This window comes from Urocitellus parryii, chromosome 8, assembly GCF_045843805.1.
Source record: "Urocitellus parryii isolate mUroPar1 chromosome 8, mUroPar1.hap1, whole genome shotgun sequence".
Lineage (NCBI taxonomy): Eukaryota > Metazoa > Chordata > Mammalia > Rodentia > Sciuridae > Urocitellus > Urocitellus parryii.
The window spans coordinates 114072281-114086868 of NC_135538.1; the positions used below are offsets into that span (position 1 = coordinate 114072281).

The 14588-nt window shown below is 38.0% G+C and overlaps 1 protein-coding gene across 6 annotated transcripts in view; it reads right to left on the minus strand.

The window, feature by feature from the left end:
* The window catches only part of Kctd20 (potassium channel tetramerization domain containing 20), a 29549-nt gene that overhangs the window by 12042 nt on the left and 2919 nt on the right, over positions 1-14588 (minus strand). For 5 of the 6 annotated variants that reach the window (XM_026383438.2, XM_026383440.2, XM_026383443.2 and 2 more), the window contains 2 exons: positions 4552-4757; positions 254-527 (listed from right to left, as the gene is read on the minus strand). In XM_026383438.2, the coding sequence (XP_026239223.1) occupies positions 254-527; positions 4552-4711 (434 nt within the window). In that variant the 5' untranslated portion in view covers positions 4712-4757. The remainder of the gene's footprint in view (positions 1-253; positions 528-4551; positions 4758-14588) is intronic. The other variant, XM_026383442.2, reaches the window with a different exon arrangement.

The window sequence follows — 14588 nt, forward strand, 5'->3', positions numbered from 1 at the left end:
CTTGTTCATGCTCAGACTGAGCATGAGCTCCATCCTCAGTCTTCCTGAACTGGTTTTGTAAATGAACTACATCACCACTTTCATATCACCAACACACAAACTTTGTACCAGCTTGCCCTCCTTTTTCACAAAAGTAGGAATGTACAAAATTAAGAATGCAATGCTTTTTAGTTTCACATTGGATGCAAGATAAATAGCATGTATTTCTATTTGTAGAGAAGAGTGAATCTGGAAGGAAATGATCATCAGTTACCTTCCCAACATGGTATCCGGATGAGCAGTGAAAATTTGTGGATTCACAACAAAACGTGTGCCATCTACAAGAAGGGTCACTTTCTCTGGTGCCTGGGAATGAGGGTTACTGCCAAAGCCCATACTGCTGTTTCCAAATCTTTCTGGAGCAATAAAGGGTTCATGGTTCCGTTTATTCCCACTTTGGAAGCAAGAGCCTTTAATGTCTTCGGGAAGCGGCATTATGTGAGGAAAAGGAAGATTTGCTGGCTGAGAGGCATAATCAAGTGAAAGGTCTAAAAGATCATACAAACAAACCAAATAATTTGAGAACAAAAGCCTTGGGAGAAAAATAAAGCCTGTCTTCTTTAAAATAACAACAGTTAAATAAACAAAACCCCAAATTCTTAGGTGATCACAGGCAAAAGCTCGACTAGAGTGTTAAAAACAAAACTAGAGACCATATTGAATATCTCCTTGAACTTATTTTTCCATATACTGATGGGGTGGGGATTGGCAGGGAATGAAAGCAGAAATACTCACATTGAAAAGTAGAATGATTTAAAAAACGTGAACCATGTCTATGTTAAAAAAGCAAACAGTAGAGAAGAATTTATGAGGAGACCCAGCAGTCCCCTGCCAGCCCCTTCTCAGGGCAATCACTCTTCTGTTTTCACTTCTATCGCAAAATAATACTCTTACATTTCCCATGTTTTATTTAGGAAACCCTTACTGCTGTGTGTTAAAACAATTAATTTTCACACTCTTCATTTTTTTTATTTTTAATTTTATTTTCCAGTTGGGAATGGTGGTGCATACCTGTAATCCCAACTACTCAGGAGGCTGAAGCAGGAGGATCACAAGCTCAAGGCCAGGGATGGCAACTTGGCAAGACCATGTCTCAAAATAAAATTTAAAAAGGGCAGGGGGTATTGCTCAGTGGCAGAGTGCTTTTTAGCACGCACGAAGCCCTGGGTTCAATCCCTAGTATGCCCCGCCCCGCCCCCCCCCAAAAAAAATCATTTTCCAGAAAGGATGATTTTCTAATATATCACTTTTCCTAGAAATTCATAGAAAAATATATTTCACTATATACAGGAGATTCCTAACATCATCTATACCATTTATTAAATAAGTAGGTCTTGCTCTCAATGGAACAGTTCCAGGGCAAATAGCACTAGAATTCATTCATGGAACTTTGTTTTCATCCTAATATCATAAAAAAGCCATTTTAAAAGTTATTTAATTTTTCTAAACCTGGTCTATCTGTAAAATGAGGATAATAATATTCATTCTATTTGATTATGAACTGGAAGTATGAGAATACTTAAAAACGTACAATACCACATGATACACAACAGGCTTAAAAATAAATATATGAAATATGGATTATATAGAAGAGAATCAGAAGTATATACAGACACATTATCAAGACAATTTTTTTTAAATAGGCATTCTCCTTGTGTATTTTTTTCTAACGTAAAAGAAATATTTTTAAAAGAAAAATTTCAAATACACAGAAGCACAGACTTAAAAAAACACATATATCCAATCACCTACATTTGACAAGCTTAGTTTTTAATATTTTCCTACCTTTTTACAAACTTTTTTTTGAAAACAAGAAATAAAATGTTTCAGATACAAGTGAATTGTCTCACTTCCACCCTCTCATATATTGTAAACATATATACAATTATTCATGAACCTGATTACTGCCCATGACCTCTCTGATTTCTTGTACTTATAACCAAATATATTTTTAACTACTTGTTTGAAGACAAAGAGAAATCAATATACAGACCAAAAACCTATTTAAAGTTCCATCCTACAGCTTCAACAATCTTCAATATGGCCCCATGTTTGCACACCAAGAGCTAAGGAGCCACATGATGAATAGGCTACCTCATAGGAAGAACACTTGGATCACCAAGACAGATTTTCACACTTGAAGTGCTGTTCTTAAAAATGAAATACGGAGTGGGGCTGGGATTGTGGCTCAGCAGTAGAGCACTTGCCTAGCACAGGCAGGACCCGGGTTCGATCCTCAGCACCACATTAAAAAAAAAATAAAGGCATTGTGTTGTGTTCATCTACACCTAAAAAATAAATATTAAAAAAAAATGAAATACGGAGGGGATGGGGTTGTGGCTCAGTGGTAGGATTTGTGTATGTGTGTGTGTGTGTGTGCGTGTGTGTGTGCGTGTGTGTTGGCAGTACTGGGAACGTGTGTGAAGCACTGGGTTCAATTCTCAGCACCGCATATACCTAAATAAAATAAAGGTCTACTAACAACTAAAAAATATTAAAAATTGAAAAAAAAGAGAAATGGATACCTGAATTGCTAATTCAGTTCTTTAGAATGCTTGATTTCACAACAATGAAGCAATTAAATTGTGTTGATTCCTGAACCCAAGGAAGAAGCCTCAACTTCTGCCCTACTTAAATGGGAGGGTAGGAAAAGACTCCTTACACAAATTCCCCTAATGGCCTTCTGCAGGGTGCAGTCACACACTGTTCTGTCAGCTGACACACGTAGCAGAATCTGGTCAGAAAGAGAATCAAATCCCAGTTCCCTGCCTCCTAGCAGTGTGAACCTGGGAAAGTTAGCTAAGCTTTCTAAGGCTGTTTTCTCATTTGCAAAACAAGGATAATAATTGTAAAGATTAATCTAGAAAAAGTGTGGGCCAACTTTCTATAAAGTACAGAAGTATTCTGGGCTGTGCAGAGCAAAGTCTCTGCCACTGAAGCAGGATGTGATGTGAGGCTGTGTATCAAAATTTTATTTACAAAAACAAGCAGCAGCCAGATTTAACCAGTTTGCGACCCCTGATCTAAAGAATGTACTGTATGTACAATTCCTAGTACAGTGTGTGCTCCATAAATGGCAGTTGCTATTATTGTTAATTTTATTGCAATTTTAAAAAGTATGCTTAAGTGGCTGGGGTTTTGGTTCAGTGGTAGAGCACTCGCCTATCATGTGTAAGGCACTGGGTTTGATCCTCAGCACCACATAAAGATAAATAATGTGTCCATCTACAACTAAAAATGTATTTTTGAAAAAGTTTGCTTAAAAAGTACAGCTAGTAAATGTGTGAATATCTTTTTGTATAAGTGATAAAAAAAGATGCATCTTGGGCATGGAATTGTTAAACCACCTTTGAATAATATATATCAGAACTTGATCATTAGGATGGCAACAGAGGGAAGGAAGAAAGCTTAAAGGAAGAGACACCTGCAGATGTGTTCCCACTACTTTCTGACGATAGTCACTGACACACGAGCGTCCTTTTGCTGTACTACAGGAACACATTAAGTAGTTCAGTGAAAACAAACCTTCTTGCTAATATTTTAACAGTAGAGAATTGATAATAAATTATCTTAGAAATATTATACCTAAGGTGCTCTGTTGCCTTGTCTCATTTTATACTGAGCATTAAGGGAATGCAGCATTTTAATCATAATTCTGCTAATGCTTTTACACAGAAACCTGTTGCCATTTTTGTCTTTTATAAAACTTTTGTTTTATAAAATACGGAGTAGGGCTGGGATTGTGGCTCAGCAGAAAGTCAAGATTAGATTTTTTTTTTTCTAAATCAAATTTGTGTAGTATATCCTTGGTTATCAAAATGCTCATATACTTTTGAAATTTTGAATTGGTAAATATTTACAATGTGTGAAAAAGCACAATATACACCATGATCTCAATCATATAAAATGAGATGTTTCATACACACACACACACACACACACACACACACAAGCAGGACCTAGGAGGACACCTCTAACTGGACTCTTGTGATTGTGAATGATTTTGCTTGGATTCTTGTGCTATTCTACTTCCTATAATGCACATATTACTTTTTTAAAAATTAAGATTATTTTTAAAATGTGTTAAAAAAATAAAAGTAAAGAACCTAACAGGTTATCAAGAGCTTTCACATCATTAACATTAATCCACCAGACTTATGAGGAAGGAGGCATATTAATATCCCTGTGTTCTAGATTAAGAAAGCAGGAATCAGAGATTAATTCTCTCATCCATGGTCATAGCTAATGCACTGCTGAGCTAGAATTTCAATCTGTCTTCTGACTCCAAATTTGCGGCTGTTTGACTTACACCATTATCTTCAAGTTAGATGTGCTAGACTAAATAAGTGGACATTTTCTGTGACAGCATGATAGAATTATAATAGGCAAGCTAAGTCGATTAAGTAGATAACATTTATACAAGGATATTCAGGCCTTCTTGGCAGAATAAGATGCTCAAGGGTCAGAAAACTCCCCCATCCCACAAATTAAGCCAAGAACTAATCACTGTACCTTCATTCCTGGGACCTAGGGGATAAGTAAGATTGTGAAGACCAGGTGAAGCCAGGCTATTTGTTTCTTTTTCCTGAGCTGGGTCTGAGGTTTCATCCACTAGGCAGCTGGCCTCTGGCCGCAACAACCTGTCGCCGTCACTACCACGATGAACATTCATTCTCAGACCCTGTATCCTCAACTGTCTGCTTAATCAGAGAGGAATCCTAGAAGACAAGAATAAGCATGATTTAGAACTCACAAAACAGGCTTCCAAGGTGTGAAAGCCAAACTAAAGGATAGACAGCTCCAATTCTTATTCTTAGGAGACAGGGGCATCTAAACAATGTTTGTGATTTTATGTTACAAGGAATCAAACTGATTTAAATGATTTGCTGTTTTTTTACCAAATCACTAAAAGCAGTAATAAACTTGTTACCAGGGGATAATGTTAAGCTTTATCCATAAATGCACATCGAATCAATTGACTTTGGTATACACATGATCAATTCTGCATATTAAATGGTACAATAGTAATTTGGTATTGCTTATACCACAAACACAAAGGATGGAGGGAAGGGTCCAATTGTTTAAAGAAAACCTGTTTTAAAAAAATGACACACATACTCTTGTAACAAGGAAAATTACAATTACAAACCATAACAAGGAAATTAACAATCACAACCATAATGAGGTAGAAAAGCTGGAATGAAAACTCACCGGAGCTAAACAAGCAAGCAAACAAACAAAAAGTGAATTTTGATTTGCAGTACTCAAATTCTCCTTTTCATTATGCTCAACCCCAAATGCCATCTCAAAATCACTGGCTATAAAGCTAACCATGCCACCTCTCCCCCTGCAGCCCACAATTCCAATGAACAACACATACTGAGTGACGGTCATGTGCAAGACCCTCACTAATCAGGCGGAGAAAGGAGCGCAGGAGCCACACCTGGGCGTCAGGCCTCTGCTGGTTAACTGCGCCCTGCAACATTATTTACTTATTTTCTCAGTTTTGGAGTCTGAGAAATTCAAGATCAAGGCATCACTGGGTATCTGTGAGGCCTGTCCCTCAAAGATGGTGCCATCTATGTGTTCTCATATGATGGAAAAAACAGAAAAGCTACCTAGTTCCCTTTGATTTTATTTTATAAGGTCCAAGAGTACAGCCCTTATTGCTTAATCGCCTCCCAAAGGCCCACCTCCTAACACCACCACCCTAAGATTGAAATTCCAACGCATGAATTTTGGAGAGACACATAATCAAATCACAGCATTGGATTATTCCTTTCTCCTTATCCTTCATGGTTCTATTTGCTGTAATAAGCAAATATGTGTATATGTTTTTGTTTTATTTGATAGTACTGGGGACTGAACATGGGTGCTCTACCACTGAGCTACATCCCCAGTACTTTATTATTTTTCTTAAAATGTTCCTATTAGTGCATATAGCCACGAACAGCAGTGAGGTTCATTTTGACATAATCACACATACATGGAATATAATTTGTTCCATTCCAGTTTCCAGAACCTCCTCCTTCCTTCCCCTTCCCCATCTCCCCTACTCCACCTCACTGGCCTCCCCCCCCATCTGTTCTTTTTCTAAACTGGTACCATATTATAGGTACACATACAGGTGGCCCCCAGTTCTTTTTATTTTTTATGTTTGAGATAGAGTCTCACTAAGTTACTGAGTGTCTTGTTAAGTTACCAGGCTGGCCTAAAACTTGTAATCCTCCTGCCTCAGCCTCTTGAGATGTTGAGATTATACATGTGTATCAACGTACCACCACATCCAGAAACAATACAATAACTCTTGAAAAAATCAAACTACATTAATAATTTTAATGTTCTCTTTTCTTGTTTTAGTATTTCAATTGTCTACCTTTTTTTTTTTTTGCGGGGCGGGGGTTGCTGGGGATTGAACCTAAGGCCTTGTGTACGCTAGGCAAGAGTTCTACTACTAAGATACGCTACCAGCTGAGAAATTTATTTAGATCACAATTCTGAAGGTTCAAGAATGATGCTGGTATCCGCTCAGCTGTGGTGAAGACTTATGGCAGACGGAAGGAGCAAGTACAAGAGGGAGAGATCATACTGGAAGTCAATGTGGCTAAGGCCCACAGTCCCTTCTGAGGGCATGCCCCCAACAACCTAAGGACCTCCCACAGTCCCCACCTCTTAAAGATGCCACTTTCATCTCCACACCAAGAACCGAGTTTCCAACATGCAAACCTCTGGGAGCCACATTGCAACCATATTTGAACCACAGCACGTCTATATAATGCAACTGCCATAAAAGTACAAAAAAAAAAAAAAAAAACAGTATAGATAAGCTCTAGGGAGCCAAACTCCTGGAGGTTTTTAGAGGGTAGCACACCCAGGGAAGCAAGGCTTCTCCTCAACTCTGCCCCATACCTCACTCTATGCATCTCATCATCTGTATCCTTTGAAATATCCTTGCCTGAGTTCTGTGAACCACTCTAGGAAATTAATCAAACCCAAGGAGGGGGTTGCTGGAACCCTGACAGGTAGCTAGTTGGTCAGAAGCACAGGTAGAACCACAGGTGGGCTGTAATTAGCCTCTTCCAAGGGAAAGTGCTAGAGACTGAGCCCTCCACCTAAAGGCCAGATACTATGTCCAGACAGACTACATTAGAACTGAACTGAATGAGAGGGTACCTAGTGGGGTCCTCCACTGAAGAAGTGCTTGCTGGTGTGTGGGGACAACACACACACATTTTGGTCACAGAAGTGTAGACTGTGTCTTGGTGTGTAGAGAACAGGAAGAACACTTAGGGATTTTTCTGTCTGTAGTTCTACATGGGGAAATGGAAAAAAACTAAATTATGTAAAGCTCAATTGTTGAATTTCTATGCAACTATTAAAAATGTTTTAGAACATTCTTATAAAACACTGGGACTTGTGTTTCTTGTTATGACTTACAGGTTTCTATCAGACTATCTGCTAAGAACAATCACAAAATCTAGGCAAATGGGCTGGGGTTGTGGCTCAGCAGTAGTGTTCGCCTAGTGTTAGACCAACGACACAAAGAAAAGACCACCGACTCCAATTGAAATCAAATTAAAGCAAGCTTATAATTCCCACTGGCCGGGCTGCCTCTCCCTGCGGGAACAGTGCAGCTTTATAGCCCAGAAGTTACACAAAGCAGGGTTTGAGAACTTACAGATAACAAAACTCTGACAAGCACAACACAAAGGCAGGTTCATATTTGTGCTGGTCCCGACATCAAAATTTATGAAGGTCATTAGAGTCTCAGAGAGGGTCGTTATCTGGCCAGGGAAGGCCAAGATTTATGAGGCGCCACTAAAGTTTCAGAGAAGGATGCTATCTGGTCAGGGAAAGCCGGGCATGGGTGAGTTCAAGGCACGGGCAGGCATTCCAACCAAGTTTAGAAATTGCAGTAATTTATAGTAAAGCTGAAATTAGCTTGTCATGCCTTTGTTGCGATATGGCCCCCAATCTTAAGAGGGAATTAGGCTGGGTTTATCACTAGTACATGCGAGGCGCTGGGTTCAATCCTCAGCACCACATAAAAATAAATAAAACAAAATATTGTGTCCAACTTAAAAAAAAATTTAGGCAAAATGGAAAAAACATGTTTGAAGGCATCAGAAATTAGTAAGTGGTCAGTTCCTAGAGAGGAAGTGTATTGGGCAGTTTTACATGTCACCTTGGCTAGGCTACAGTTCCCAGTTACTCAAACTAGGTACTAGATTAGTATCTAGGTGTTACGGTACTTGGTAGATGTGATTGAGTCTGTAATCACTTTAAGTAAGGATTATTCTAGATAATCTAAGTGGGCCTGAAGCAATCAATGGAAAGGTTTGAAGGACAGAGATGAAACTTCTCTGCTGAATGAGAAATTCCACCTGTGGACCGTGGCTTCTGCTCCTGCCCAAGAGTTCTAGCCTGCCTCTTGTGATGGTAACCTGCCCGATAGATTTCAGACTAGCCAGTAGATTTCAGACTAGCCAGTTTCTGAGACTGAGTAAGCCAACTGCCTGCAATGAACATCTCAATGTGCATGGATGGATGTGACACACACACACATCCACAGTTCTGCGTCTCCAGACAGAAACCTGACTGGTAGAGAAGGGAAGTAAACTAAGGTAAGCCTGAAACTTTCCCCCTTCCACAGATTTGTCAATTTGGAAGCAGCTGCCAAGAGGCTGTAAAGCAAAGCAGCTTAAACAGCAGTTAAAAGTTGAGGTAAGCAGGGCTTCTGTTGAGGAGGCAAAAACCAGAAAAAGCAGGAGGAGCCAACAAAATATCTTTGGTTGGGAGCCTGGCAGTAAAAATTTAGAACAAGACTGGTGAACTTTTCTGGCAAAAAGTTGACAGTAAATATTTCAGGTATTGTGGGTAACACTATTATAGTGTAAAAGCAGTCAGTGTTAGTAACTGAGTAAGTGTGGTTGGGTTCTAATAAAACTTTATAAAAACAGGCAGTCAGTAGTATTTGGAAACTCCTGATATAGAGTTGAATAACACCATTCATAAATTTGACCTAATTGGCACCCAACAATTGTAGCATAGCATTCTTTTCTAAGTATACCTGGAAAATGAGACAGAAATGACCATATTCTGGCAATGAAGTTTCAATACCTTTAAAAAGACTGAAATTATACAGTTCTGTTCTCTGAATACAATGGAATAAACTTAGGAATCAATAACAAATTAAGAATATTCCTGAGAGGTGGAAAATTGAGGAACACACTTTTGAAAAGAAGAAATCACACCGGGTGTGGTGGAGCACACCTGTAATCCCAGCAACTCCGGGGCTGAGTCAGAAATATTTCAAGTTCGGGGGAGCTGGGGTTGTGGCTCAGTGGTAGCATGCTCACCTAACATGCATGAGGCATTGGGTTCAATCCTCAGCACCATATAAATGTAAAATAAAGATATTGTGTCCACCTATAACTAAAAAATAAATAGTTTTTAAAAAATAAATATTCCAAATTCAAGGCCATCCTTTGAAACTTGTGAGACCTTGTCTCAAAACAAAACATAGAAAGGGCTGAGGATGTGGCTATATGGTAAAGCACCGCTGGAAGTTTAAATTCCCAGTACTGGAGGGACATGGGGGAAAGACAATGGGATATGGAAAGTTTTTTTTTTTTTTGTACCGGGGATTGAACTCAGGGCACTCGACCACTGAGCCACATCCCCAGTCCCATTTTGAATTTTATTTACAGACAGGGTCTCACTGAGTTATTTAGTGCCTCACTTTTGCTGAGGCTGGCTTTGAGCTTGTGATCTTCCAGCCTCAGCCTCTCCAGCCACTGAGATTACAGGAGTGTGTCAGTGTGTCTGGCTTATAGAAAGTAATTTTAACTGAATAACAATTAAAATACAATATATCAGAACTTGCTGAGTCAAGCAAAGGAAAATCTATAGCTTTAAAGACTATATTAGAAAAGAATGAAAAACAATGACCTTCTCAGCAATATACTTCGGCATTATGGACCAAGCCTTCAACACATGAGCATTTGGGGACATTCCTGATCCAATCCATAGCAAGGACATTCCAAGGCAGGCCACTCTCATAAACATAAACACAAAAATCCTAAAGGGCAGGCTGGGGATATAGCCCAGCGATAGAGCTCACTCTATCATTGAATTTGATTCCCAGTACCACCTTAAAAAATAAATAAATGATTAGAAAATCAAATCTGATACATAAAAAAGGATAATACATAATGATAAAGGTTGGTTTAACATTCAAAAATCAATATAAGTCACCAATTAAAAAAATAAAAAGGGGCTGGGGTTGTGGCTCAGTGGTAGAGCGCTTGCTTTGCACACATGAGGCACTGGGTTCGATTCTCAGCACCACAAAAAAATAAATAAATAAAGATACTGTGTCCATCTACAACTAAAAAATATTAAAAAATAAAAAAAATACAACTTATGTTTTAGAATAATAACCAAAACATGCAAATGGTATTGATACGTTAGGGTTTTCAAGCAGGATGAAATTATAAATATCTTTACAGAAAAAAGAATGAAAATATTAATTATTCTCCCTTAATTTAGGGCCATATAATTTTTTTATATTTAATTTTTAGTTGTCGCTAGACACAATACCTTTATTTTATTTATTTATTTTTATGTGGTGCTGAAGATCAAACCCAAGGCCTCCCATGTGCTAAGTGAGCCACAAACCCAGCCCCATATAATTAAAAAAAATTTTTTTTGAATTGTCAATGGAACTTTATTTAAAATGAGTGTTATTGGGCTGGGGATGTGGCTCAAGCGGTAGCGCGCTCGCCTGTGCTCTCCTGGCATGCATGCGGCCCGGGTTCAATCCTCAGCACCACATACAAACAAAAATGTTGTGTCCGTCGAAAGCTAAAAAAATAAATAAATATTTTTTAAAAATGAATGTTATTATTTTTAAATAAGGAAACTGTATCTCTAAAATGGGAACTCCCCAAGAAAATGGTGGAATCACCATAATGAATTTAAGAGACAATTTTATGAGCTGAAATAGAAAACAATACATTATCACATAAGGAAGTCTGACATTTTCATTTTTTCAATCTAAAGAAGAAATATGCTTAAGAGATGAATTAGGAATATAGGTTATATATATGAAATTGATTCTAAAGCAGATTATTCAGTAGGATAAAAGGATAATTTTGATATCTTTAAATATAACACAGTGATTTATGTAGAGGTATGATGTGCTTCTTAGGATATTCAATAGCAAGGAGGTTCTAAATAACAGGTACAGATAGGATAGTTGGCAGGCACATGAAAAAGGATGCTGGCTGCCCGGGGCCCAGTGCAGAGGGTGCTCCCTCATAAGGGAATGGAGCATTCAGATTACCCAGCATGTAGACAGTTAAGGAGGGCTGTGAGACTGAGCCCTCAACCTGTGGGGCCAGATACTTTGTCCAGGTAGTTAGTATCAGAATTGAAGGTTATGTCCCCTGCAGAATTTATTTGTTGAAGTCCTCACCCCCAATACCTCAGAAAGTGACTATATTTGGAGAGGTAATTAAAGTAAAATGAAGTATTAAGGCAAGCCCTAATTCACTATGATTAGTGTCCTTTTAAGAAGAGATAAGGAGGCCGGTTCATGGTGCACGCCTGTAATCCCAGGGGTTTGGGAGGTGGAGGCAGAGGGATGAGAGTTCAAAGCCAGCCTCAGCAATTTAGGGAGGCACTAAGCAACTCAGTGAGACCCTGTCTCTAATAAAATACAAAATAGGGCTAGAGATGTGGCTCAGTGGTCGAGTGCCCTGAGTTCAATCCCTAGTTACCACCCTGTACCCCCCCCCAAAAAAAGAAGAGATAAGGATAAAGACACAGAGAAGCAACCATGTGAAAACACAGGGAGGAGATGATCTTCTACACTCTAAGAATAGGCCTCAGAAGAAAAAGACCCTGCTGACACCTTGATCTTGGACTTGTATTCCCCAGGACTTCAAGGAAATAAATTTCCAATGTTTGAGTCACAATCTGTGGTCCTTTATTTTGGCAGCCCAAGCAAACTAATACAAAGATATAACTGCAAAAATTAAATTTTTCTTCCACCAAAAAAAAAAAAAACCTATTTGAGATAAACATATTTGTGTGATCTTCATATATAGGTATAAATCACTAGCAGTTTTTATTCTAAGAAAGTTGAACTTTCACCTAACAATTATTCATTGTAACATCCCTCCATGATTTTTTTTTTCCCATACTGGGGATTGAACTCAGGGGTGCTTTACCACTGAGCCACATCTCCAGTCTACATCCCCCATCCTCTCACTAAGTTGCTTAGGGCTTCACTAAGTTACTGAGGCTGGCTTTGAACTTGCAATCTTCCTTCCTCAGTCTCCCAAATCAGTGGGATTACAGGCGTGCGCCACACCATGCCCTGCCCTCACAATTGTAATAACTGAATTTTACATTTGTATAGTACATCAAATTCAAATTTCATTCATATTTGCTAGTTCATCTGATACCCTCATCTTTTCCATGAAAGGCAGAGACAACAAGAAGCAAATCCCATGGCCTGGGTCATGGAGCTTTCCATTAAATCCCAATGCTTTCCAAAATTTTAGTAAGGTGCCCCATTTCAGTAAAAACAGAATTAAAATTTACTTTGTATCTCTACTTACAAAAAACCTAGTATTTCAAATAATGGAAAAGACATGCTTAATCTAAATAAAATAGTACGTTGAAATAAATTAATTTTTAAAAAATAAACAGCCATTATTTTCTGAGAACTTACAATTTGTCAGGCACAGTTTTAAGGCAAGTTACATAAATTAATTCAATCCCTCAAAACTTGAGGTAGGTACTAACTGTATTTCTAAGACACAGAAACTGATGAGTTCTTTATCCAAGCTAGTAAATGGAGAAGTCAGGATTTGAACCCAGGAAAGACTGACTCTAGAGCCCATGATCTTAACCACACAACAAAGTGAACCAGGACACTAGCGAGCATAAGTTATCATAGTTTTGAAGTCAGATGGGCTTAAATTTAACACAGGCTCAGCTTCCTAAGTGTTATCTAGACAAGCCTAATCTCTCTCAGATTTCTCATTTAAAAATAGAAATAATTAAATGGAACAATGATGTAAAACCATTAATTAGTACAGTGTCTGGTACTTAAGGTATACTAATTGTTAAGCCCTCACTGTTACTATTGCTATTACTTTGAAAGATGTACAAAAACAATACATTGTTTAATTTGGGAATTCCAAGCAAAAAATGTCAAAATGTCCTCTTCTTTCATTGAATTTCTTTACTTCTTATTATTCTAGAAGTGCACATATGATTCCAATAATCTCATTTCCCATAAGGAGTTAGGAAACAATAAATCAGATTCAAAGTTCTATAAGTCTTAATTAATTAACAGAAATGCCTAATAACTTTGGAATGGACATAGCATAATTAAGACTTCAAGAGATTCTGGACAAGGGCTGGGGTTGTGGCTCAGCAGTAGAGTGCTCACTTAGCACATGTGAGGCCCTGAGTTCGATCCTCAGCACCACATAAAAATAAAGATATTGTGTCCAACTACAACCAAAAAATAAATATTTAGGGGAAAAAAAGATTCTGGACATAGCTTAAGCATCTAACATCTAAAAAAATCACCAAAATATTTAACTTTTATTGAATCTTTAAAAAAAAAAAACTAAGTTCATAACTTCTCTGGGATTTTACAAGATGGTCATCTTCTTATTTATCATTTTACCCCTTATTTCAATCTTTAAAGATTTTTTTTATTATTCTCACTCTTCCTGATTTCTGATTTGATCATATTTTCCTTCAATCTCCATTTTCCAGATAATACTTCTTTTGTAATCATAAGGAAGTCAGTTCTCTTTCATCTACTTCTAATTTCTCTGGATCTTTCTAATTTTTTGGTATTGGAGATTGAATATGGGGCACTCAACCAATGAGCCACATCCCTAGCCCTAGTTTGTATTTTGTTTAGATACAGGGTCTCACTGAGTTGCTTAGAACCTCACTTTTGCTGAGGCTGGCTTGAACCTGCCTGAGCCTCCTGAATTGCCGGGATTAAGGCATACACCACCACGCCAGGCTCTTTTTCACTTTTGAAGCTTTGTTTTTTTGGAGATGAGCCAAGAGTCCTCACTAACATCTCATCTCTTAGATCCTTCATCTGAAAGATGAGAAGACTGCACTAGATAAGTTTGTAATAGGGTCCCTTTTATCCATAAGCTTCATATTTCCCTGGTCTTCCAAATAACTAGAAATCATTCAGTAATCTTACCATGCATGGTGGTACATGCATACAATACCAGCAACTCAGGAGTTTTAGGCAGGAACATCCCAAGTTCAAGACCCTGTCTCAAAAATTTTTAAAAATGTATAAAGGGCTGGGACATTTATTAGCTCAGTGGTAAAGTGTCTCTGGATCCAATTCCAGTACTAAGGAAAGAAAAGAATAGAATAGAATGAATCATTCAATAACCCAATAATTCCCCTAAACTTTTACTGTCAGTTAGCCAAAGGAGTCATAATGTTTAAGGCTAACAAAGGAAAAGCATGACATTTTGTGAATCACC